Source organism: Squalius cephalus, assembly GCF_949319135.1.
Source record: "Squalius cephalus genome assembly, chromosome: 24".
In the NCBI taxonomy this organism is placed as follows: domain Eukaryota; kingdom Metazoa; phylum Chordata; class Actinopteri; order Cypriniformes; family Leuciscidae; genus Squalius; species Squalius cephalus.
The window spans coordinates 7,196,915-7,224,454 of NC_137145.1; the positions used below are offsets into that span (position 1 = coordinate 7,196,915).

General features: G+C 43.9%; 3 protein-coding genes across 3 annotated transcripts; all 3 read right to left on the bottom strand.

The window, feature by feature from the left end:
• Positions 1 to 6,632: 6,632 nt before the first annotated feature.
• LOC307152780 (trace amine-associated receptor 13c-like) lies at positions 6,633 to 7,700 on the bottom strand (the record flags this gene model as incomplete). Its single annotated transcript, XM_079861707.1, has 1 exon — positions 6,633 to 7,700. The coding sequence occupies one exon, from the start codon at positions 7,698 to 7,700 to the stop codon at positions 6,633 to 6,635; it is 1,068 nt and encodes a 355-aa protein (XP_079717833.1).
• Positions 7,701 to 17,484: 9,784 nt separating this feature from the next.
• Positions 17,485 to 18,534, bottom strand: LOC307153019 (trace amine-associated receptor 13c-like; the record flags this gene model as incomplete). The annotated part of the gene is made up of 1 exon (XM_079862085.1): positions 17,485 to 18,534. The coding sequence occupies exon 1, from the start codon at positions 18,493 to 18,495 to the stop codon at positions 17,485 to 17,487; it is 1,011 nt and encodes a 336-aa protein (XP_079718211.1). The 5' UTR covers positions 18,496 to 18,534.
• Positions 18,535 to 24,545: 6,011 nt separating this feature from the next.
• LOC307153110 (trace amine-associated receptor 13c-like) lies at positions 24,546 to 25,610 on the bottom strand (the record flags this gene model as incomplete). Its single annotated transcript, XM_079862284.1, has 1 exon — positions 24,546 to 25,610. The coding sequence occupies one exon, from the start codon at positions 25,608 to 25,610 to the stop codon at positions 24,546 to 24,548; it is 1,065 nt and encodes a 354-aa protein (XP_079718410.1).
• Between the last annotated feature and the right edge of the window lie 1,930 nt (positions 25,611 to 27,540).

The window sequence follows — 27,540 nt, forward strand, 5'->3', positions numbered from 1 at the left end:
CGTCACTGGTTAGAAGGGTCAGGGGTACCTTTTATCGTATGGACCGATCATAAGAACCTAGAATATATCAGAACCGCCAAAAGACTCAACTCTAGGCAGGCTCGGTGGGCACTTTTTTTCGGACGTTTTGATTTTTCTCTTTCGTACCGCCCGGGTTCCAAAAACATCAAACCCGATTCCTTATCTCGTATTTTTGACCAATCCGAACGCCCGTCTACTCCCGAGTGTATTTTACCCGAGTCATTAGTGGTCTCCACTCTCAGATGGGAGGTCGAATCGAAGGTCATGAAGGCCTTAGAAGGGGTAACGCCTCCGCCCGATTGCCCACCGAATCGTTTGTTTGTGCCAGAGGGGTGTCGGTCCGAAGTCATTCAGTGGGGTCATTGTTCCAGCATAGCATGTCATCCAGGGGTTAATCACACCAGTTTTTTGGTAAGGCAACGATTCTGGTGGCCATTAATGGCTCGCGACATCCGCAGTTTTGTTTTGGCTTGCTCAGTTTGTGCCACTGGTAAGACTTCCAATCGACCCCCGGATGGGTTACTCCAACCGCTGTCTGTCCCTTCGAGACCCTGGTCCCACATTGCGCTAGATTTTATTACCGCCCTCCCGCCCTCCCAGGGCAAGACGGTCGTTTTGACTGTCGTGGACCGGTTCTCGAAGGCGGCTCATTTTATTCCCTTGCCCAAATTACCCTCAGCCAAGGAAACAGCGGTAACTGTCATAGATCACGTCTTTCGCTTACATGGCCTCCCGATGGACGTGGTTTCCGACAGGGGTCCCCAATTTGTGTCCAAATTTTGGCAAGAATTTTGTAAGTTACTGGGGGCGACTGTCAGTCTCTCTTCGGGGTTTCATCCTCAGAGCAATGGTCAAACGGAGAGAGCCAACCAAGATCTGGAGAGAGTGTTGCGATGTTTGGTTTCCAAGAATCCTTCCTCCTGGAGCCAACAACTCTCTATGGTGGAGTACGCCCACAATTCATTACCAGTGTCATCCACGGGCCTTACTCCGTTTGAATGTAGTTTAGGTTACCAGCCACCAGTTTTTGCTAGTACGGAATCCGAAGTCGCGGTCCCCTCCGCTCACGCCTTCGTCCAGAGGTGTCGCCACACTTGGACTAGAGCCCGTGAGACTCTTCTCCAAGTGGGGGCGCGCACCAAGGCTAAGGCCGATCGCCACCGGTCGAAGCCTCCCGTATACGTCGTTGGTCAAAAAGTGTGGCTTTCAACCAAGAACATTCCTCTCCGCTCCGTTTCTAATAAACTTGCTCCCAAATTCATCGGCCCGTTTCCTGTCACCAAGATCATTAGTCCGGTGGCAGTCCGTTTCAAACTTCCTCCTGCGTACAGGAGAATTCATCCCGCCTTTCATGTGTCAAAGATTAAACCTGTGTTTTGGGCACGCATTAATCCGCCAGTCCCGGTTCCCCCCCCGCCGCGTCTCGTAGATGGGGAACCAACTTATTCGGTTAACCGTATTCTGAACTCGAGAAGGAGGGGACGCGGATTTCAGTACCTGGTGGACTGGGAAGGTTACGGTCCGGAGGAGAGAAGTTGGGTTCCTGCTAGAGACATTCTGGATCACTCCCTTATCGATGATTACAATCGACAGGTAAGTCCGTCGGGGAACGCCAGGAGGCGTTCCTAGGGGAGGGGGTACTGTCACGGTTCATGAATTCACTGTCTCTCTCTCGTCTAACGTGCTGTTGTGTGTGTGTGTGTGTGTCTGTGGGCGTGGTCACTGATCATCAGTGATCAGTAGCGCCAGCTGGTTTCAATTGTATGTCTCTATATAAGCTCAGTAACTGGTGTCTCATGTTGTCAGATCGTTGTGGTTTCCCGGTGTGTTTCCCGTGCCTGTTCCTGTGTTCCCTGTGCCGTTTTGGATCTTCCTGTCTTCGTCGTGTCTTCCTGGATTACCTGCACTCTTCTCAAGATCATCGAGCACTTCACTAGGGATCACCACAGGATTACTGCACCAGCACCAGTTGCCCACCGAGGTCCCTGCGTCACTATTCCACCAGCGTCTGTGTCCGTCCACCTGTCCCGCTGTGTTGACGTTCATCTGTGTGCTGTGTTTCTGTCCATCTGTGTGTTTTCAATAAAGAGCGTTGTTGCATATACATCCTGTCTGTCATCCGTTACACCTTTATAGTCTTGACTCCCAGAATGTTATCTTTCTAGGCCAATGATGGTATTTCAACCATATGTGGAACATTCAGACTTGTTCATCATATTGTATCCTTGAGTGGAGGCCCTCCTTTCACGTCTTAACACTCTTTACCATTCCAGTACAATTCCATATTAGAATAAGGTTTGTGTGTGCTCTTTTACTGTCATATGATGGTCACACACATCTTACTGTAAGTAAATATAAAAAAAAAAAAAAATAGAGGAGAGAATAGGGAAAAAATGTTTGCTTTGTTTTGTTGTGTGTGTGTGTTGTACTGTGTAGTACATGAATGAATAAAAATGTGCCAATGTATCCATTGGTTGCGTCTTTTGTGTTCATCATGTGAAAAGGTTTGTGAGGGGGGGAACCACAAGCAACATAACTTACCAGTTTTGGAAATGTTGTTTTGAATTTATTGCACCATTGTGTAAGACTATGTTGTAGTGTGTGTGATTTTGAGGGCTTGTGTGTCCTGTCTGAGGGCAAAGTTTGGGAATTGGGTGAGACGTTATGGATTTGTGTTTACAGTTTTGACAATACGAGGCATAGTTTCAAGAAATGTGTTTAAGCAATCGAGAAAAACTGTAATAGGTCATTTTCATTGCTATTTAAGTGAAATTACTGAACTTAAATATACGAGCTTGATAAAAATGATCATTCAAGAAGAAAATTTCACATGGCACTTAGAGGCTTTTGCATCTTATAAATCAATGTGTAATGGATTATGAGCAATTTTAGCACTGGAGTTACTTGCTGATGTTGGAATTTTAATTTAGATACAATTAACGAAAGATTATTCTAATTGAAAAAGATAGTTACCAGGTGTTTGAAACCAGCATGCATCACCTCAGTTCCCAGAATGGTTTGATATACTCAATTTTATTTTATGTATTATTTACAGTAATAAAATGTAATTGGTCAATGCTCTCTACGGGGAGGGGAACTCAAATACTAACCGATGAAAATGCAAAAGAGTGGCCATATGACCCACAGGGGTCCATTTTGGTCCCTCTTTCAGCACACGTGCACATGTCACATGGCTCCATATTTTATCCACTGAAAAGGACATTTTTCACTAATTTCTGTCCAGATAATCAGTTACAAAAAATCTGAGTCACCTTCATTGGTAAGTAAAGAAGTATTTTCAAAAACTTTACATTATATATCATCAAATATTTCATAGGAAATTACATAAAACTGCATGTTGCCTCGAGGCAACATTGTACCATAATGGAATCACATAAGGCCATACCAGGCATACTAGGTTTGAATACTTGAAAGTATATTTTATTTGTAAGGAAAGAAGTTTGAATTATCTAAATGTATTTGCATTTTTGCAAACTGAGAACTCGGCATGGTTCGACGGGACATTTGGCCACTATAGTGGGAAATCAGACAAATAGTGGGTTCGTGGGACGAGGGCGTGGCTTGTGAGTGGTCAGCGGGGGCCGACTGGTCATTTGGCCACTATAGTGGGTAATCGGACAAATAGTGGGTTCGTGGGACGGGGGCATGGCTTGGGACCGGTCAGGGGGGTCAACATGACATTTGGCCACTGTAGTGGGCAATCGGACAAATAGTTGGTTCGTGGGACGGGGGCATGGCTTGGGACCGGTCAGGGGGGTCAACAAATAGTTGGTTCGTGGGATGGGGGCGTGGCTTGTAAGTGGTCAGCGGGGGTCGAGGGGACATTTGGCCACTATAGTGGGTAATCGGACAAATAGTGGGTCCATAGGACGGGGGCGTGGCTTGTGATTGGTCAACGGGGGTCGACGGGACATTTGGCCACTATAGTGGGCAATCGGACAAATAGTGGGTTAGTGGGACAGGGGCGAGTGCCGCCAAACTGAGGATGAAGGCGGCGCTACTTCTGGGGGTCTCGGATAATAGGGGGGCTCCCCCCCCCCCCCCCTGACCCCACACGGGTCATTAGGTCGGCCAGGGAGGTCATCCACATGTTTGATCTTGCTGTTGTTGAGGCCTGGCTCCTCTACCGGAGAGACAGTAGAGTTAGGATGAGGTTCATATTAGGATAAGGTTATGGTGATTGTTAATGTTTTACCTTGAAACAACACTGATTATAATGTTTTGATATGATAACTTGATGATATGATGGTTTGTAGTACTTGCGTTCCATGATGGTACAATGTTGCCTGAGGGCAACAGTTGGATAATAAATGTTACTTTTTATTAAATATGAAATGTGTAATTCATTAAAAACTTGATAAATATGTTTGTTCAAGTGTTTAGTTAAAGAAATTGATGTTTTCAATAAATATATAATTTTTTTCTTCATGAAAATATCAAATGTTTCAATTTGTCCATTGTGGTACAATGTTGCCTTGAGACAACAAACTTTTAATTAATAAATAAATGTAAAAAATAATGATAATGTTTATTGATATTGTTATAGTGTCCATTTTTAAGCAGGAAAAACATAACAAACAATTTTTTCCTCACTGATATCATATTGCGTACCATAGAGGCATATATATAAAAAATATATCATAATTTCTATGCCACTGTTTAAACCTGCACAGAAACCATTCAAGCCACTGCTACCAAAGACTGTATCGCTAATAGCTCGACATTAGCACTCAAGCCGCCGGCCGCTAATAGCTCGTAAACTGCACTTTTGGCGAAGTTTCTGGCTGTTTCTATTCAGCTATTTAGAATAAAAGACTGCACGCTGTACGTGTAACTGTGAGGGAACTAAGAGACGATTCTGAGAGAGTTGGGGGATCGTTTCCATTCAGAAATGATCACCCTATTCTTTTCGACTTTACCATTCACTGTTAGAGCTTTGGAGCCCTGGGGCTCAAAAATAATTGTCATTTGAAATTGTGTGTGTGTGTGTGTGTGTGTGTGTGTGTGTGTGTGTGTGTGTGTGTGTGTGTGTGTGCCCTTGTTTATATTACATTGTGGGGACCAAATGTCCCCATAAGAATAGTAAAACCTGAGATCACCTACATTGTGGGGACCAGCCAGCGGTCCCCACTTTTCAAAAGGCTTATAAATCACACAGGATGAGTTGTTTTGAGAAAGTAAAAATGCAGAATGTTTCCTGTGATGGGTAGGTTTTGGGGCAGGGGCAGTGTAAGGGGATAGAATGTACAGTTACGGTATAAAAACCATTACGTCTATGGAGAGTCCCCACAAACATAGTGAACCAGACATGTGTGTGTGTGTGTGTGTCATACAATATTAATATAGATTATTTTATGAATAATGTCTATGTAGATCTTTATTCTACTCTTTAATCCTATAAATATAAATCTTTTAGAAAATGTTTAGACATTGCTTCCAAACCATCATGGAACTTCTTAAGTGATTTGGAACACTACAGCTCTGCACACCACGCAAATAGTGCTACTAATGCGGAGACCAAAGAAGTCTTGATTTATAAATCAAGCATCATGTTAGTTCAGGGAGGTCACATCAGTTATGCTTGCATCAGTTCACCCATGATTTGACAAGTACCTTGTTACAATGATCCTTTAAATTCACTCTATTCAGATGATAATGCTAGCTGCATTTAGACTCCCACCTCCATCTTCAGCTACAACTTAGCTGATGGATGTCAGTGATTCTAGGCTAGTGATGTAATCTTGTTTACCTCTTCTGTGTATTGTCATTTGTATTAAGCCATTTTTTCTGTCTTACAATTGTGTGCAACTATCAAATATGTGAACTACTGTAGCTGTTTTATTTTAGCAGATGGGTAAAATATTGCTGATCTCCTCGCCTTGTCCAGGCATGGCTTCATCATGCTTCATTCAGTTTGACCCAGAACAAAATTGTACAAACAAACATAACTGTTGCCACGTTTAAATAAACTATTGATAAAAGTTGCCCTGATTGAATTAATTTCAAACAGAATTTGAGCTAATAGCAAGATATTTTAATAAGCATAAAAATCCACAGCACACACAATTATTACACATAACTTTTTTGTATTTCTGCATTTAACTACTGTATAAAATAAGTTTATATAAGTACTATCAACATTTCTAGTACATCGTCCACATCTTGGGTTTACATTTTCAATTTTCACAAATTTCACAAATAGGATTGCCTGTAAAGGATACATGTCATGCTGCCTTGGAACACAAAAAAGATAGCAGTATCTGACAATGTCAGTCATCATTCACTTTCATTTCATCCTTTTTTTTTTTTTTTTGTTGTTTTTTTTTGTTTATACAATGAAATTGAAATGTGACAGAGGCAATCATTCTGCCTGACATCTCCCTCAGTGTTTGAGTAAATGAGTAAATACCTGAGGTTGAGTAAATTAATTTTTTTTTTTTTTTATGTTTGGTTGAACTCTCTCTTCATTATTAGGTTAATGTTGATCACTAAATTGTATGTGTCATTCTCGCTCCTGAACACCTAAATACATATGACATATTCTGTAATAGCGTTTTTTGTGTATTTGTTCACCCCCCTCCTCCCTTCAATCATGAATGACAATCTGTAAAAATGTCCATCAGAGAGGATGCTGGCTGAAATATTCGAAGAGTTAAGATGTGTTTAACTGATATTTTAAACCAGCGGTAAAATAAAGCATAGACAATAGGATTCAGACCTGAGTTTATATTAAAGGTCCATACTAGTAATGTCATTGTAGTGGATGTAATTGTTGTGGTTTTTGTTAGAGAACAGATATAGAATGGAATAAAGCAAAGCAAATAAGCCGTCACAATGATTCCTAATGTCAGAGCAGCTTTACTCTCAGATTTCCTCCTAACTGAAACTTCCATTACACATTTTACACCATTCATTTGAGAGTTAATAACCTTCACTTGCTGACGTGCAACATAAAATATCCTCAAATATGCAGTGATTATGACAGTACATGGAAATAAGAAGGAAAATATCAAATCAGCGAATCTCCAAGCCGGAGTAATCAAAACAATACACTGACCGTAACACATTGTTTTGTCTGAGATGTTAAAATATCCATTACTAATTACAAACCAAATAATGTAAAATGAACAGCAAAACCAGCAGAGACAGATGCTTATTAAGGTTTTAGTTATGGTTATTTTCTGTGGGTACTGTAAAGAGTAACACACAGCCACATAACGATCAACAGCAATTAAAACTAAATTACTAAGAGATATAGAAAGGAGCAACCTAACGATAATTACAAACAGTCCACAGTAAGTGTCTCCAAAGTACCAACATGTCTCAATTTGCTTGATGCCCTCTACGGGTATCACAATAAGTCCAATAAGCAGGTCGGCCACAGCCAGAGAGAGAATAATTAGGTTGGTTGGAGTGTGAAGCTTCTTGAAGTGAGAGATGGAGATGATCACCAGCAGGTTCAGAAACACAGTCCATGCTGACAGCAATAATACAAAAATGTAAATGATATTATGTTCAAAACTGGAGTGTTTTCCCTTGATACATGATGAGTTGATGGCAGGAAAGCAGTATTGAGTCTCATGATCCTCTGTCTCATAGGCCATGAGTGAGTCTCCTCCTGTTAGGAGTTTGTTCTGCTCTCCTTTCTGTCCTTTCATTTATAGTGTCTAGCTCAGGCTGGCCCACCCATTTTCACCCACTCTGATACTGCATAATGAAAAAAATAATTATGGTTATGTGCTCTTACAAACTATTGTAACTCAAACGTTCTGGGAAAAAGTTTTTAGATAAACCTGAAAGAGCTGTTGGAAGCTTATTAGTGATGGTGACGTTGAATTCGTGGGACTGTGGTGTAGTTCGTTTATAGCCTACCCTTAACTTTTTTCTTCTGGCAACTGCATTTGGCTTCAAAATTCATAAAAGTTTTTGATGAATTTGATGACCCCCCCCCCCCCCACACACACACACACACACACACACACACACTCACCCACCCCACCCCACCCCACCATCATTCCTATTAAATTAACAGTGTTGTAAAACTTATCACACAAATGAAATATTAAAATTCTCATAAATATGATAATTAACAAACGTCCCGGGTTACGTATGTAACCCTAGTTCCCCAAAGGGAACGGACGCTGCGTGGAAACGCGGTGGGAACGCCTCCAGCGTAGTGCGTCTGAAGCATGAATGAAATCAGTCAATAGCGAGACGGAACGTAGTAGGCGGGTGACGTCACCGACCAGGAAACTATAAAGCACCCCTGAAAACACAAGCGAAACAGCTTATGATGTTACTGAAGCAAGCGATCACAGGGATGCCGGGAGTATGGCAAAGATACGCAGCGTCCGTTCCCTTCGGGGAACTAGGGTTACATACGTAACCCGGGACGTTCCCCGTTCAGGGAACTACCGCTGCGTGGAAACGCGGTGGGAACGCAATACCCACGTCGCCATACGAGCAAGTCTCCGTAGTGTGTAATCAAGGCGCACAGGCTGACGAAAGAACTTGCGCCCCAGGAGTGGAGCTAAAATCAAGACTATAAAACCTGACGAATCTGTGCGGTGATGACCAGCCTGCCGCATCACAAACGTCCTGAAGAGAAACTCCTGAAAGGAGAGCTTTAGAAGCAGCCATACTCCGGGTGGAATGAGCCCGTACAGCCAAAGGTGAAGGCTGACCGACCGACTCGTAAGCAACTGAGATGGCCTCGACCACCCACTTGCTCATCCTTTGCTTAAATGCAGGGCACCCCTTGTTGGGCGACCCAAAACAAACAAACAGCTGTTCAGACTTCCTCCACAGGGCAGCTCTGTGGACATAAGCATCTAGAGCCCGAACTGGGCAGAGCAAATTAAGTTTCTCCTGGTCCGACGTCAGAAACGGAGGAGGACAAAAAGCCTGCAGTATGACAGGTCTAACTACAGTAGTTGGAACTTTTGGAACATAACCTGGCCTAGGATAGAGGAAGGACTTAGCCATGCCAGGTGAGAATTCCAGGCACGAGGGAGCAACCGAGAGTGCTTGAATGTCTCCAATCCTTTTGAGAGATGAAATAGCAAGCAGGAGAATAGTTTTGAGAGTAAGGAACTTCTCGGAAACCTCTTCAAGGGGCTCGAAAGGAGCTAGGGAGAGACCCTCTAAGACGATGGCCAAGTCCCATGATGGCACCCTCGTGCGTACTGCTGGCCTCAGCCTCAAAGTGCCACGAAGGAAGCGAGATATAAGTGGGTGTCTCCCAAGAGAAACTCCACTCAAAGGGGCGTGGTAAGCAGCCAGGGCCGCCACGTATACCTTCATTGTGGAGTGGGATAACCCCGTGGAGAGACGGTCCTGCAGGAACTCCAGCACTGTACCAACTGGGTAGTTAACTGGGTCCTGTTGGCGCTCTCCACACCAAGAGGTGAAAAGTTTCCACCTCACGGCATATAGCTTCCTTGTAGCGGGAGCTCTGGATTGGAGAATGGTCTCAACGACCTCAGTCAAGAGGCCGGATTCTATGAGCTGAGCCCCCTCAGAGGCCAAGCCCACAGTCTCCATAGCTCTGGGCCGGGGGTGAAGGATCGACCCACTCGCCTGAGATAGTAGGTCCCTCCTGATCAGAATCTCCAGGGGAGAGCCGTCGAGGAGGGACACAAGGTGCGAAAACCATACTCGGGCCGGCCAGAACGGGGCTATCAGGAGTAAGCTGACTCCGTCCCGGCAAACCCTTTCCAGAACTCCTGGGAGCAGAGCAATCGGGGGAAATGCATACAGACGTGACCTCGGCCACGCCTGTACCATAGCGTCCAACCCCAGTGGGGCTGGATGGCTGAGAGAGAACCACAGAGGACAATGTGATGTGAAGCGAATAGGTCTACCTCGGCACGACCAAAATGTTCCCAAAGGAGCTCCACCACCTCGGGGTGAAGTCTCCATTCCCCGGGCCTCGGCCCCTGCCTCGACAGGATGTCTGCCCCCCGATTCAGATACCCCGGGAGATAAATCGCTCTCAAAGACAGAAGTTTCCCCTGGGACCACAGAAGGATCTGACGAGCTAGCTTGAATAATGGACGCGACCGCAGACCCCCCTGATGGTTTATGTAGGAGACCACCGATGTGTTGTCTGAGCGGACAAGCACATGGTGGCCCCTCAGGTCTGGGAGAAAATGTTTCAGAGCCCGAAACACCGCCAACATGTCTAGACAGTTTATGTGCCACGAGAGATGATGGTCCTGCCACAGACCCTGAGCTGGGCGACCGCTCATGATCGCCCCCCAGCCCGTGAGGGAGGCATCCGTCGTTAGCATTACACGACGACAAGGAGCTCCCAGCACGGGACCTTGGGACAAGAACCGAGGATCTTTCCACATAACCTCGTCGTCGAATCCCACACCACACCGAGAAAAGTGGATCTCTGTACTGGAGAAAGCACACTCTTCTTGACGTTTAGCCTAAACCCCAATTTCTTGATGTGAGCGAGAACGACATCTTGATGCCGAACCGCCTGAGACTGTGATTGAGCTAAAATCAACCAATCGTCGATGTAATTCAGAATGCGGATGCCCTGTAGACGCAGAGGAGCTAGAGCCGCATCCATACTTTTTGTGAACGTTCGGGGTGACAGTGCTAGGCCGAACGGAAGAACCCGATACTGGTACGCTTCGCCCCCGAAAGCGAACCTCAGGAACTTCCGATGTTGAGGAAGAATAGACACATGGAAGTAGGCGTCCTTCAGATCTATCGTGACAAACCAGTCCTCGGACCTGATTTGTGACACGATCTGTTTGAGAGTGAGCATCTTGAACTTGAGCTTCCCTACAGTGCGATTTAAAAGACGCAGATCTAAAATCGGACGCAACCCCCCGTCTTTCTTTGGAACAATGAAGTATCGGCTGTAAAAAGCTGACTCCCTGCTGGAGGGAGGAACCCGTTCTATGGCTTCTTTTTGTAGAAGAGTCATAACCTCCTGTTCCATTACCAGAGCCTGCTCGGGGCCCACCACTGTGGGTAGAACCCCACTGAATCGAGGCGGGCGAGACCTGAATTGAATTGCATAACCTCTTTCGACCGTGTGCAGGACCCACTGAGATATGTTGGGAAGATTTTTCCACTCCTCCAGAAAATCTATTAAAGGTACCAGCCTCTCGAGGCTGGCCTCTGGTTGAATATTCTGAGTGACAGACACAGCGCCCTGTAACGGCGCACCGGCAGGGAACGACTGGTCTGACCGCTCCAGAGCCCTCCTCAGAGGGGGCGAGCATCCCTCGGGAAAACACTCGCCGGGTCCTTCTACGCCCTGTTTCGGCAGGGTTAGTAGAACAGACCCCTGAGGGCACCGGGAGAGACAGGGCACCCTTAAGGGAGGTGAACACAAGTCTCTCTCGGTGGGGACCACCCTCAAAGCCCTGACGCTGTGGGCGTCAGGACTTCTTAGACGCGGCCTTCTTGGCGATAATGACTGTCCTCAGATCAGCCCTAGGCGCATTTAACAGAAGAGACTCATCTTTCTCTTTCATAGAGGTCTGACTCAACCATAAATGCCTCTCCGTGGCCACCAGGGCTGCCATAGAACGGGCGATAGATTTTGCCGTCTCCTTAGTGGCCCGGAGAGTGAGATCTGCTGACTGCCTGAGCTCATTGATGGTTTCCATGGAGATCTGCCCCCCCTCGCTAGCTTCTTTAAGCAGATCGGCCTGATAAGCCTGCATAATAGCCATAGTATGTAGGTAAGCGGCCGCCTGGCCCGCCGCCGAGTAAGCCTTCCCAACCAGCACAGATGTATTTTTTAATGGTCTGGTGGGAAGAGCCGGTGCTTTAAGCGACGATGCCGATTCGGGAGAAAGACAGCTCACAAGCGTCTCCTCCATCTTCGGCATCGTCACATAACCATACGCTTTAGCACCCATAATGTTACCATAAGCGTTAGATTGATTGGTGTAAATTCTGCTAGATACAGGTCTAACCCAGGTCTTCGACACCTCAGTGTGAAGATCTGGGAAAAAGGGTAAAGACCGGCGAGAAGGCTGTGTGCGTGACGGCAGAAATCTTTCTTCTAATTTGCTTTTAGGTCTAGACTCCTACCTATCAACTGGCCAATCGATGCTGAGCTTTTCAACAGCACGGGACAAAACATCGATAAGCTCATCTTCAGCATGAGGCTGGAGTGACGAGTCTCCAGTCTCCTGAGTTCCAACACTTTCAATATCCAGCTCCTCAGAACTGGATAACTGAAGCTGCTGAAACTCATGTGCCTCATCCTGGCCGGAAGTAACCGCAGTGCGTGCTTCCAAACCCGGGACAGAGGCACTGGATCTCATCGGTGAAAGCTGAGATAGGGCGGGGCCCGTCTCAACATCCTCGGTGAGATCCATCTGCGAACCCCACGACGAGCGTCTCCGCTCTGCCTCGACAGAAGCAGGACCCAAGCCGCGGGGCGCGCGCAGCGAACCGCCCTCCTCGAAGAGCGATCGCCGCGAGCGCAACGCTCTTAGGGGAAAACGCTCGCAATGCTCGCAATCAGCCCCCTTGAGAGCTGACTGGGCATGCTGCATTCCCAAACAAGCAACACATAGCTGGTGTGAATCCCCACCTGTGATGTAACGTGTACAGGGGGGAACACACTTCCTAAAATGCTGCTCGCTCGTCACTTTTTCTGTCTCTTAACTCATTTTTGTTTTTTTAATATATATGGGGATATATATAGTGAAAACTCCTGCCTAGTAACAACTAGAAACAGACAAACACGAAATAGACAGTTTTCAAACACACACAGAGCGCTGCTGAAGTAACAGAAGCTGTTTCGCTTGTGTTTTCAGGGGTGCTTTATAGACCCTTTTACAGTTAGTAAACATGGTGACGTATTTGTGTGGGCGGGGCTTAGCTGGAGGCAGAAAGATCCCTCTGGCCGCTTCACTAACGTTAGTTTGCAAGTTTTGTTAGCTTGTTTTTTAACAATGACTGGAGAAAATCCGATTTTGTCTTAATGTGCAAGGTCACTCACTGTCCAGGACCGCGATTGTTATTTGCAAAAGTTAATTTTAACGGACGGAACCAGATGACCGTACACGCTCAGTCAATGGACGATCTGACAGGATTAACGTTAACGCTACCTCCGGTTGAGTGGCCTGACTTCTACACCTACCCGATAGAGAAACCGAGGGTAAAGAGAAACTGAGGACATATAAATATATTTAGATGCCTATAATATAACTATGTGCTGAATGGTCATGTAAAGACTTGTGTGGTACGATCCGCAGTTCTGCCTAGCCAGCACCAAGACGACAATGTAAAGAGTGACACTACGGTGCAATTTTAATGATATGAATATTTTCTAGAAATAAAAATTCCAGATACAGCATACTCATTTTTCATCGATTCTTGCACCCAAGAACACAACAAGATGACATTTAATAATAAAAATAATAATTTAAGCTCCTTATTATGTAGCCGAATCTGTGCTGGTTTGTATTGGCCGCCTCCAGTTTTCCGTTTGTTTTGCCTCCAGCTAACGCTGTGACGTAACTGTGACGTCGGCGCAAAAGGGGTCTATACACGAATCCGACGAGCGTTCTGTGTAGGCTGCCATCTTGTGGCGATGCCATTACTGAGCTGTTACTGGTATGTAAACAAACCTCCGTGATAACGCACCCTCGATGACAGACAGCCAGGCAGTATGACCTGTTGGGTTGATGATGTTAGACAGTGGCCTCCAGTCACAGATGAAGGTACAAACGATCTTACAGATTATTTATGAAAATAGCTTGGCAATAACTATGCTAGCTAGGCTAGCTAACGAGGAAACTATAAAAAGATCTGTCCATTTGGCAACAATAAATAAATGAATGATATCAAATAAATGAATTCATGTTTTTCATTTGTGGCCATTATTTATCTCATTTTCACATTTCAAAAGGAAAGGGTAAGGTACAGCTAACTGCTAGCGTTGTTGGTTCTCAGAGTGAGAGTCACAGTCAAGCAAATCAAACATTAACAACAGACATAACAGTAATGTTACTACTGCCCCAACGCGACCCTTCTGTTGTTTTAAAGGTATTCAAGAGTATTTTCTCCTTCGCCTGGCATCCGATGATCAACAAAATGCCAACTACAGGTCACTGATAGAGGGTCAAAATTATCTGAGCTCCGGATTGGTTGGTCAAATAATGCACACTCTACCAGATGATAAAATACAATTTTACTGCCGCCATTGAAACAATTTATAACGGAACATGTTTTCCCACTCGACATTATAAAAGTTGTAACGTTAGTAACGTTAGTGACAGTCGTAAATCGCGGGCTGTTTATTCTAGTGGACGCCACCAAACCAATAGGAGGCACTGGCGCAACGCTACCCAGCAACAGCTCAGTTATGGCGCCCGCTTACTTCCGGTAGTTTCGCCGGATTCGTCCAGAGAATGTCTAATAAGGGGAGAAGTTTCACTCTCAGTACACTTCCGGCTTCTGAACTGGTTGCAGTTTCACTCTGATTCCATATGAGGGCGCTCACAGGACGAGTGCAGAATGAATGGAGGTCTATGGCGCTATACACATCAAAATCCACTTTTCTCAGGATATAATTTTTTGTCTAGTAATTTGAATGTTGTATTCGAAAGGAGTTGCAAAGAAATTACACACTGCGGGGTGTTAGATTTTTTAGAGTCACTTATTTGCTTTAAAACGTCTTTTAAAGTGTCAATGACGTCATACACATCGTACGACCAGAGACACTGCTTAACGGCAATCCTTCACTTACTCTGGTGCTTTCGCGCTCTGCACTTTCTTTTCTCTCGAGGCATCGACAACACAGCTGACACAGGTAAATACACGTGCTATAAGAGTTTTTGTTTTGTTTGTTTCTGGTCCCTCTTCGGATGCCACGATGCCATCAAGCGGCATCTCTGGTCGTAATCAGTCCTTCACTGACCAATCAGCGTTCATTAGCAGAATGCTAGCGTGTTATGGGCAACAACAACTCAACCTGTAAGAAATCGAAAGGACATAAGTACTCGTTCATTCAACTTTCGACCTATAACCCATGTTGAACTTACAAAACCTAGAATCAAATCTGAGATTTCTCAACGGCAATCGGATGAAAGAGACAAATTTAGCCGTCTAGCCCCATAGACTCCCATTCATTCTGCACTCATGGGCGATCGCCCCCAGTGGAACTCTGGTGGAACTACAACCAAAATTCGGTACAATAGGACTTAATAGGGAGTGGGAAGGCTCTCCGTAGACGGGCTCTGATTCGTCTATAGTTTCCTGGTCGGTGACGTCACCCGCCTACTACGTTCCGTCTCGCCATTGACTGATTTCATTCATGCTTCAGACGCACTACGCTGGAGGCGTTCCCACCGCGTTTCCACGCAGCGGTAGTTTCCTGAAGGGGAACTATAGTGATTTAACAATAACTCAATTTTGTAATGCGCTGCAAACAGTCAAACAAGCTTTCATTTTTCGCTCGCTGAGAACGGTTTAAAAAGAAGAGAACAAGCTAAGGTATTTCTTTAATTAGTGTTTAAGGACATTCCCTGACATAACATTAGAAAGAAAAATGAACATAGCTAAAGTGCGTTGATTCAATAAGGGATCTTGTCAAATTACCATTGAATTATTGAAAATGAATGCAATCAAAGAGGTGATAATGCACACATACATATGCTAGTGTTAATCTATTTATAAATAATAAAAAAAATTTTTTCCTATGCCTCTGTTTAAACCTGCACAGAAACCATTCAAGCCACTGCTACCAAAGACTGTATCGCTAAAAGCTCGACATTAGCACTCAAGCCGCCGGCCGCTAATAGCTCGTAAACTGCACAAGTTTCTGGCTGTTTCTATTCAGCTATTTAGAATAAAAGGATGCACGCTGTACGTGTAACTGTGAGGGAACTAAGAGACGATTCTGAGAGAGTTGGGGGATCGTTTCCATTCAGAAATGATCACCCTATTCTTTTCGACTTTACCATTCACTGTTAGAGCTTTGGAGCCCTGGGGCTCAAAAATAATTGTCATTTGAAATGAATTTATTAAATCTCTTGATTATGATTAGACTATAAAGGCATCATTTAGGTAGTTATAAACCCAGGGATTGTGTGTGTGTGTGTGGGTGCGTGTGCGTGTGTGTGCGTGTTTGTCATACAATATAGATTATTTAATGAATAATGTCTATGTAGATTTTTATTCTACTCTTTAATCCTATAAATATAAATATTTTAGAAAATGTTTAGACATATTAAAAAACATCTGAACTTGAATTAAACATTTTTTTTTTACCTCTGCTTCCAAACCATCATGGAACTTCTTAAGTGATTTGGAACACTACAGCTCTGCACACCACACAAATAGTGCTACTAATGCGGAGACCAAAGAATTCTTGATTTATAAATCAAGCATCATGTTAGTTCAGGGAGGTCACATCAGTTATGCTTGCATCAGTTCACCCATGATTTGACAAGTACCTTGTTACAATGATCCTTTAAATTCACTCTATTCAGATGATAATGCTCGCTGCATTTAGACTCCCACCTCCATCTTCAGCTACAACTTAGCTGATGGATGTCAGTGATTCTAGGCTAGTGGTGTAATCTTGTTTACCTCTTCTGTGTATTGTCATTTGTATTAATCTTCTTTAATCTTCTGTATTTTTTCTGTCTTACAATTGTGTGCAACTATCAAATATGTGAACTACTGTAGCTGTTTTATTTTAGCAGATGGGTAAAATATTGCTGATCTCCTCGCCTTGTCCAGGCATGGCTTCATCATGCTTCATTCAGTTTGACCCAGAACAAAATTGTACAAACAAACATAACTGTTGCCACGTTTAAATAAACTATTGATGAAAGTTGGCCTGATTGAATTAATTTCAAACAGAATTTGAGCTAATAGCAAGATATTTTAATAAGCATAAAAATCCACAGCACACACAATTATTACACATTACTATTTTGTATTTCTGCATTTAACTACTGTATGAAATAAGTTTATATAAGTACTATTAACATTTCTAGTACATTGTCCACATATTGGGTTTACGTTTTCAATTTTCACAAATTTCACAAATAGGATTGCCTGTAAAGGATACATGTCATGCTGCCTTGGAACATAAAAAAAGATACTAGGCAGTATCTGACAAAGTCAGTCATCATTCACTTTCATTTCATCCTTTTTTTTTTTTTTTTTTTTTTTTTTTTTGTTCATACAATGAAATTGGAATGTGTCAGAGGCAATCATTCTGCCTGACATCTCCCTCAGTGTTTAAAAACAGATTTGGAACAACCTGAGGTTGAGTAAATGATTATCATTTTTTTAATGTTTGGTTGAACTCTCTCTTCATTATTAGGTTAATGTTGATCACTAAATTGTATCTGTCATTCTCGCACCTGAACACCTAAATACATATGACATATTCTGTAATAGCGGTATTTGTGTATTTGTTAACCCCCCTCCTCCCTTCAATCATGAATGACAATCTGTAAAAATGTCCATCAGAGAGGATGCTGGCTGAAATATTCGAAGAGTTAAGATGTGTTTAACTGATATTTTAAACCAGCGGTAAAATAAAGCATAGACAATAGGATTCAGACCTGAGTTTATATGAATGGTCCATAGTAGTAATGTCATTGTAGTGGATGTAATTGTTGTGGGTTTTGTTAGAGAACAGATATAGTATGAAATCCAGCAAAGCAGATAAGCCGTCACAATGATTCCTAATGTCAGAGCAGCTTTACTCTCAGATTTCCTCTTAACTGAAACTTCCATTACACATTTTACACCATTCATGTGAGAGTTAATAACCTTCACTTGCAGACGTGCAACATAAAATATCCTCAAATATGCAGTGATTATGACAGTACATGGAAATATGAAGGAAAATATAAAATCAGTGAATCTCCAAGCAGGAGTAATCAAAACATCACACTGGCCGTAACACGTTTTGTCTGAGATGTTAAAATATCCATTACCAATTACATACCAAATATTGTAAACTGAACAGCAAAACCAGCAGAGACAGATGCTTATTAAGGTTTTAGTTATGGTTATTTTCTGTGGGTACTGTAAAGGGTGACACACAGCCACATAACGATCAACAGCAATTAAAACTAAATTACTAAGAGATGTAGAAATGAGCGACGCAGTGGTAATTACAAACAGTCCACAGTAAGTGTCTCCAAAGTACCAACATGTCTCAATTTGCTTGATGCCCTCTACGGGTACCACAATAAGTCCAATAAGCAGGTCGGCCACAGCCAGAGAGAGAATAAGCAGGTTTGTTGGAGTGTGAAGCTTCTTGAAGTGAGAGATGGAGATGATCACCAGCAGGTTCAGAAACACAGTCCATGCTGACAGCAATGATAGAAAAATGTAAATGATATTATGTTCAAAACTGGAGCGTTTTTCCTTGATACATGATGAGTTGATGGCAGGAAAGCAGTATTGAGTCTCATGATCCTCTGTCTCATAGGCCATGAGTGAGTCTCCTCCTGTTAGGAGTTTGTTCTGCTCTCCTTTCTGTTGTCACGACTTGGGGAAGTACAAAAGGTGCGAGGACTCAAGTGCGGAAGAGTGGTTATTATTTAATAAAGAAAGAACAAACACAAAACAAAACCCACGAGGGGGAAAAACATAACTAGTAAACACAATACCAAACAAAACCAGAACATGAAACTAACTGCAGGGTCACGGGGAAACAAGAAACATATGACAACGAACCAACACAGACAGCAAACAAGAGGGGACTTAAAAAGGGAATAAATCAAGAGGGAACAGGTGGAACAAATAATCAATAATTAGATAACAAGATGGGAGGGGCTAGACAATAGACACGAGCACATGGCCCAAAATAACAAAACACCCATGTGCAGCACAAGACAGGACAGGCATGTGACATTACCCCCTCCCTACGGAGCGGCTACCAGACGCTCCATCAGGCCAGGCCAGGGCGGGACGGGAGGGACAGACCAGGGAGGGACGGGAGGGACAGACCAGGGAGGGACGGGAGGGACAGACCAGGGCGGGACAGACCAGGGCGGAGACGACAGTCCAACGGGCGGCCAGGGCGGAGAAGACCCCTCGGGCGGCCAGGGCGGAGAAGACCCCTCGGGCGGCCAGGGCGGAGAAGACCCCTCGGGCGGCCAGGGCGGAGAAGACCCCTCGGGCGGCCAGGGCGGAGAAGACCCCTCGGGCGGCCAGGGCGGTGAAGACCCCTCGGGCGGCCAGGGCGGTGAAGACCCCTCGGGCGGCCAGGGCGGTGAAGACCCCTCGGGCGGCCAGGGCGGTGAAGACCCCTCGGGCGGCCAGGGCGGTGAAGACCCCTCGGGCGGCCAGGGCGGTGAAGACCCCTCGGGCGGCCAGGGCGGTGAAGACCCCTCGGGCGGCCAGGGCGGTGAAGACCCCTCGGGCGGCCACGGCGGAGACGACCCCTCGGGCGGCCAAGGAACAGTCACCGGTTCAGGAACTGAAACAGACTCCAGCGGCTCAGAAACTGGAACAGACACCGGCTCCGGCTCAGGAACAGACACCGGCTCCGGCTCAGGGACAGACACCGGCTCCGGCTCAGGAACAGACACCGGCTCCGGCTCAGGAACAGACACCGGCTCCGGCTCAGGAACAGACACCGGCTCCGGCTCAGGAACAGACACCGGCTCCGGCTCAGGAACAGACACCGGCTCCGGCTCAGGAACAGACACCGGCTCCGGCTCAGGAACAGACACCGGCTCCGGCTCAGGAACAGACACTGGCTCCGGCTCAGGAACAGACACTGGCTCCGGCTCAGGAACAGACACTGGCTCCGGCTCAGGAACAGACACTGGCTCCGGCTCAGGAACAGACACTGGCTCCGGCTCAGGAACAGACACTGGCTCCGGCTCAGGAACAGACACTGGCTCTGGCTCCGGCTCAGGAACTGGAACAGACATCACCGGCTCAGGAACAGACACTGGCTCCGGCTCAGGAACAGACACCACCGGCTCAGGAACAGACACCACCGGCTCAGGAACAGACACCACCGGCTCAGGAACAGACACCACCGGCTCAGGAACAGACACCACCGGCTCAGGAACAGACACCACCGGCTCAGGAACAGACACCACCGGCTCAGGAACAGACACCACCGGCTCAGGAACAGACACCACCGGCTCAGGAACAGACACCACCGGCTCAGGAACAGACACCACCGGCTCAGGAACAGACACCACCGGCTCAGGAACAGACACCACCGGCTCAGGAACAGACACCACCGGCTCAGGAACAGACACCACCGGCTCAGGAACAGACACCACCGGCTCAGGAACAGACACCACCGGCTCAGGAACAGACACCACCGGCTCAGGAACAGACACCACCGGCTCAAGTGTGTGCGTAGCCCACACACACCACATGGCTGTGGCCATAATGGCCAGTGTCGCGGTCACTGAGGGCTCAGGCTCAGGAACAGACACCACCGGCTCAGACACAGGCTCGACGGCGGCCATCTTGTCAGGGGACACAGGTTCGGCAGGCGTGACGTGAACAGGCTCGGCGGCGGCCATCTTGTCCGAAGACACAGGCTCGGCAGGCGTGACGTGAACAGGCTCGGCGGCCATCTTGTCCGAAGACACAGACTCGGCAGGCGTGACGTGAACAGGCTCGGCGGCGGCCATCTTGTCCGAAGACACAGGCTCGGCAGACGTGACGTGAACAGTCTCTGTGGCGGCCATCTTGTCCGAAGACACAGGCTCGGCAGACGTGACGTGAACAGACTCGGTGGCGGCCATCTTGTCCGAAGACACAGGCTCGGCAGACGTGACGTGAACAGTCTCTGTGGCGGCCATCTTGTCCGGAGACACAGGCTCGGCAGACGTGACGTGAACAGTCTCTGGATTGGCCGACGTGGCGAGCAGCTCGGGCGGGGCCGGCAGGGCGAGCAGCTCGTGCGGGGCCGGCAGGGCGAGCAGCTCGGGCGGGACCGGCAGAACAGTACGCCTGGGCGGCGCGGGCAGGGCAAGACGCCTGGGCAGAGGACGACGTCTGGGAGGTTCATTAAGGACGATAGTCACCTCCGGGATGGTCTCCGTGTTATGATCCACCGGATTCGGGACCACCGGAACTGGGACCACCGGAACTGGGACCACCGGAACTGGAATCACCGGCACTGTTGCGAAGGGATTCTTCCTTCTCCTCCTCCGTTTCGGGACCACTGGACTCGGGATCACCGGACTCGAGACCACCGGACTCGGGACCACCGGACTCGGGACCACCGGACTCGGGACCACCGGAACAGTCACGGAGGGGTTCTTCCTTCCTCTCCTCCGTCTTGGGACCAGCGATGAAGGCTTGCCCTTCTGCTGACCGCCATCTGCCATGAGTCTCTCCTCCTCCATAGTCCTCTGAGCACACCTGGCGAAATACTCAAACAAGGAGATTGGAGACCCCTTATCCTCGCCAGAAAAAAACTCACTCCGCTGAATCCACATCTTTGGGTTGGTTCGTTCTGTCACGACTTGGGGAAGTACAAAAGGTGCGAGGACTCAAGTGCGGAAGAGTGGTTATTATTTAATAAAGAAAGAACAAACACAAAACAAAACCCACGAGGGGGAAAAACATAACTAGTAAACACAATACCAAACAAAACCAGAACATGAAACTAACTGCAGGGTCACGGGGAAACAAGAAACATATGACAACGAACCAACACAGACAGCAAACAAGAGGGGACTTAAAAAGGGAATAAATCAAGAGGGAACAGGTGGAACAAATAATCAATAATTAGATAACAAGATGGGAGGGGCTAGACAATAGACACGAGCACATGGCCCAAAATAACAAAACACCCATGTGCAGCACAAGACAGGACAGGCATGTGACATCTGTCCTTTCATTTATAGTGTCTAGCTCAGGCTGGCCCACCCATTTTCACCCACTCTGATACTGCATAATGAAAAAAACTATTATGGTTATGTGCTCTTACAAACTATTTTAACTCAAACGTTCTGGGAAAAAGTTTTTAGATAAACCTGAAAGAGCTGTTGGAAGCTTATTAGTGATGGTGACGTTGAATTTGTGGGACTGTGGTGTAGTTCGTTTATAGCCTACCTTTAACTTTTTTCTTCTGGCAATTGCATTTGGCTTCAAAATTCATAAAAGTTTTTGTTAAATTTGATGACCCCCCCCCCCCCAACCCCTCACCCTACCCCCCACCATCATTACAGTGTTGTAAAACTTATCATGCAAATGAAATAATAAAATTCTCATAAATATGATAATTAACAAACTATAAATAATAGTGATTTAACAATCATAACTCAATTTTGTAATGCGCTGCAAACAGTCAAATAAGCTTTCATTTTTCGCTCGCTGAGAACGGTTTAAAAAGAAGAGAACAAGCTAAGATATTTCTTTAATTAGTGTTTAAGGACATTCCCTGAAATAACATTAGAAAGAAAAATGAACATAGCTAAAGTGCGTTGATTCAGTAAGGGATCTTGTCAAATTACCACTGAATTATTGAAAGTGAATGCAATCACAGAGGTGATAATGCACACATACATATGCTAGCTAAATGTATCTATCTATCTATCTATCTATCTATCTATCTATCTATCTATCTATCTATCTATCTATGCAATAACAGAGGTGATAATGCACACATACATGTGCTAGCTAAATGTATGTGTTAATCTATCTATCTATCTATCTATCTATCTATCTATCTATCTATCTATCTATATATATATATATATATATATATATATATATATATATATATATATATATATATATATATATCCTATGCCACTGTTTAAACCTGCACAGAAACCATTCAAGCCACTGTTATCAAAGACTGTATCGCTAATAGCTCGACATTAGCACTCAAGCCGCCGGCCGCTAATAGCTCGTAAACTGCACTTTTGACGAAGTTTCTGGCTGTTTCTATTCAGCTATTTAGAATAAAAGGATGCACGCTGTACGTGTAACTGTGAGGGAACTAAGAGACGATTCTGAGAGAGTTGGGGGATCGTTTCCATTCAGAAATGATCACCCTATTCTTTTCGACTTTACCATTCACTGTTAGAGCTTTGGAGTCCTGGGGCTCAAAAATAATTGTCATTTGAAATGAATTTATTAAATCTCTTGATTATGATTAGACTATAAAGGCATAATTTAGGTAGTTATGCACCCAGGGATTGTGTGTGTGGGGGGGGGGGGGGGGGGGGGGGGGGTGCGTGTGCGTGTGTGTGGGTCATACAATACTACAGTCACATAGATTATTTAATGAATAATGTCTATGTAGATTTTTATTCTACTCTTTAATCCTATAAATATAAATATTTTAGAAAATGTTTAGACATATTAAAAAACATTTGACCTTGAATTAAACATTTTTTTTTTACCTCTGCTTCCAAACCATCATGGAACTTCTTAAGTGATTTGGAACACTACAGCTCTGCACACCACACAAATAGTGCTACTAATGCGGAGACCAAAGAAGTCTTGATTTATAAATCAAGCATCATGTTAGTTCAGGGAGGTCACATCAGTTATGCTTGCATCAGTTCACCCATGATTTGACAAGTACCTTGTTACAATGATCCTTTAAATTCACTCTATTCAGATGATAATGCTCGCTGCATTTAGACTCCCACCTCCATCTTCAGCTACAACTTAGCTGATGAATGTCAGTGATTCTAGGCTAGTGGTGTAATCTTCTTTACCTCTTCTGTGTATTGTCATTTGTATTAAGCCATTTTTTCTGTCTTACAATTGTGTGCAACTATCAAATATGTGAACTACTGTAGCTGTTTTATTTTAGCAGATGGGTAAAATATTGCTGATCTCCTCGCATTGCCCAGGCATGGCTTCATCATGCTTCATTCAGTTTGACCCAGAACAAAAGTGTACAAACAAACATCTACAACTATTGATGAAAGTTGTGCTGATTGAATTCATTTCAAACCGAATTTGAGCTAATAGCAAGATATTTTAATAAGCATAAAAATCCACAGCACACACAATTATTACACATAACTATTTTGTATTTCTGCATTTAACTACTGTATGAAATAAGTTTATATAAGTACTATTAACATTTCTAGTACATTGTCCACATCTTGGGTTTACATTTTCAATTTTCACAAATTTCACAAAGAGGATTGCCTGTAAAGGATACATGTCATGCTGCCTTGGAACACAAAAAAAGATACTAGGCAGTATCTGACAAAGTCAGTCATCATTCACTTTCATTTCATCCTTTTTTTTTTTGTTCATACAATGAAATTGAAATGTGACAGAGGCAATCATTCTGCCTGACATCTCCCTCAGTGTTTGAGTAAATGAGTAAATACCTGAGGTTGAGTAAATGAATTTTTTTTTTATTTATTTATTTTTTTTTTTTTATGTTTGGTTGAACTCTCTCTTCATTATTAGGTTAATGTTGATCACTAAATTGTATGTGTCATTCTCACTCCTGAACACCTAAATACATATGACATATTCTGTAATAGCGGTTTTTGTGTATTTGTTCACCCCCCTCCTCCCTTCAATCATGAATGACAATCTGTAAAAATGTCCATCAGAGAGGATGCTGGCTGAAATATTCGAAGAGTTAAGATGTGTTTAACTGATATTTTAAACCAGCGGTAAAATAAAGCATAGACAATAGGATTCAGACCTGAGTTTATATGAATGGTCCATAGTAGTAATGTCATTGTAGTGGATGTAATTGTTGTGGGTTTTGTTAGAGAACAGATATAGTATGAAATCCAGCAAAGCAGATAAGCCGTCACAATGATTCCTAATGTCAGAGCAGCTTTACTCTCAGATTTCCTCTTAACTGAAACTTCCATTACACATTTTACACCATTCATGTGAGAGTTAATAACCTTCACTTGCAGACGTGCAACATAAAATATCCTCAAATATGCAGTGATTATGACAGTACATGGAAATATGAAGGAAAATATAAAATCAGTGAATCTCCAAGCAGGAGTAATCAAAACATCACACTGGCCGTAACACGTTTTGTCTGAGATGTTAAAATATCCATTACCAATTACATACCAAATATTGTAAACTGAACAGCAAAACCAGCAGAGACAGATGCTTATTAAGGTTTTAGTTATGGTTATTTTCTGTGGGTACTGTAAAGGGTGACACACAGCCACATAACGATCAACAGCAATTAAAACTAAATTACTAAGAGATGTAGAAATGAGCGACGCAGTGGTAATTACAAACAGTCCACAGTAAGTGTCTCCAAAGTACCAACATGTCTCAATTTGCTTGATGCCCTCTACGGGTACCACAATAAGTCCAATAAGCAGGTCGGCCACAGCCAGAGAGAGAATAAGCAGGTTGGTTGGAGTGTGAAGCTTCTTGAAGTGAGAGATGGAGATGATCACCAGCAGGTTCAGAAACACAGTCCATGCTGACAGCAATGATAGAAAAATGTAAATGATATTATGTTCAAAACTGGAGCGTTTTTCCTTGATACATGATGAGTTGATGGCAGGAAAGCAGTATTGAGTCTCATGATCCTCTGTCTCATAGGCCATGAGTGAGTCTCCTCCTGTTAGGAGTTTGTTCTGCTCTCCTTTCTGTCCTTTCATTTATAGTGTCTAGCTCAGGCTGGCCCACCCATTTTCACCCACTCTGATACTGCATAATGAAAAAAACTATTATGGTTATGTGCTCTTACAAACTATTTTAACTCAAACGTTCTGGGAAAAAGTTTTTAGATAAACCTGAAAGAGCTGTTGGAAGCTTATTAGTGATGGTGACGTTGAATTTGTGGGACTGTGGTGTAGTTCGTTTATAGCCTACCTTTAACTTTTTTCTTCTGGCAATTGCATTTGGCTTCAAAATTCATAAAAGTTTTTGTTAAATTTGATGACCCCCCCCCCCCCAACCCCTCACCCTACCCCCCACCATCATTACAGTGTTGTAAAACTTATCATGCAAATGAAATAATAAAATTCTCATAAATATGATAATTAACAAACTATAAATAATAGTGATTTAACAATCATAACTCAATTTTGTAATGCGCTGCAAACAGTCAAATAAGCTTTCATTTTTCGCTCGCTGAGAACGGTTTAAAAAGAAGAGAACAAGCTAAGATATTTCTTTAATTAGTGTTTAAGGACATTCCCTGAAATAACATTAGAAAGAAAAATGAACATAGCTAAAGTGCGTTGATTCAGTAAGGGATCTTGTCAAATTACCACTGAATTATTGAAAGTGAATGCAATCACAGAGGTGATAATGCACACATACATATGCTAGCTAAATGTATCTATCTATCTATCTATCTATCTATCTATCTATCTATCTATCTATGCAATAACAGAGGTGATAATGCACACATACATGTGCTAGCTAAATGTATGTGTTAATCTATCTATCTATCTATCTATCTATCTATCTATCTATCTATATATATATATATATATATATATATATATATATATATATATATATATATATATATATATATATATATCCTATGCCACTGTTTAAACCTGCACAGAAACCATTCAAGCCACTGTTATCAAAGACTGTATCGCTAATAGCTCGACATTAGCACTCAAGCCGCCGGCCGCTAATAGCTCGTAAACTGCACTTTTGACGAAGTTTCTGGCTGTTTCTATTCAGCTATTTAGAATAAAAGGATGCACGCTGTACGTGTAACTGTGAGGGAACTAAGAGACGATTCTGAGAGAGTTGGGGGATCGTTTCCATTCAGAAATGATCACCCTATTCTTTTCGACTTTACCATTCACTGTTAGAGCTTTGGAGTCCTGGGGCTCAAAAATAATTGTCATTTGAAATGAATTTATTAAATCTCTTGATTATGATTAGACTATAAAGGCATAATTTAGGTAGTTATGCACCCAGGGATTGTGTGTGTGTGTGTGTGTGGGGGGGGGGGGGGGGGGGTGCGTGTGCGTGTGTGTGGGTCATACAATACTACAGTCACATAGATTATTTAATGAATAATGTCTATGTAGATTTTTATTCTACTCTTTAATCCTATAAATATAAATATTTTAGAAAATGTTTAGACATATTAAAAAACATTTGACCTTGAATTAAACATTTTTTTTTTACCTCTGCTTCCAAACCATCATGGAACTTCTTAAGTGACTTGGAACACTACAGCTCTGCACACCACACAAATAGTGCTACTAATGCGGAGACCAAAGAAGTCTTGATTTATAAATCAAGCATCATGTTAGTTCAGGGAGGTCACATCAGTTATGCTTGCATCAGTTCACCCATGATTTGACAAGTACCTTGTTACAATGATCCTTTAAATTCACTCTATTCAGATGATAATGCTAGCTGCATTTAGACTCCCACCTCCATCTTCAGCTACAACTTAGCTGATGGATGTCAGTGATTCTAGGCAAGTGATGTAATATTTTTTACCTCTTCTGTGTATTGTCATTTGTATTAAGCCATTTTTTCTGTCTTACAATTGTGTGCAACTATCAAATATGTGAACTACTGTAGCTGTTTTATTTTAGCAGATGGGTA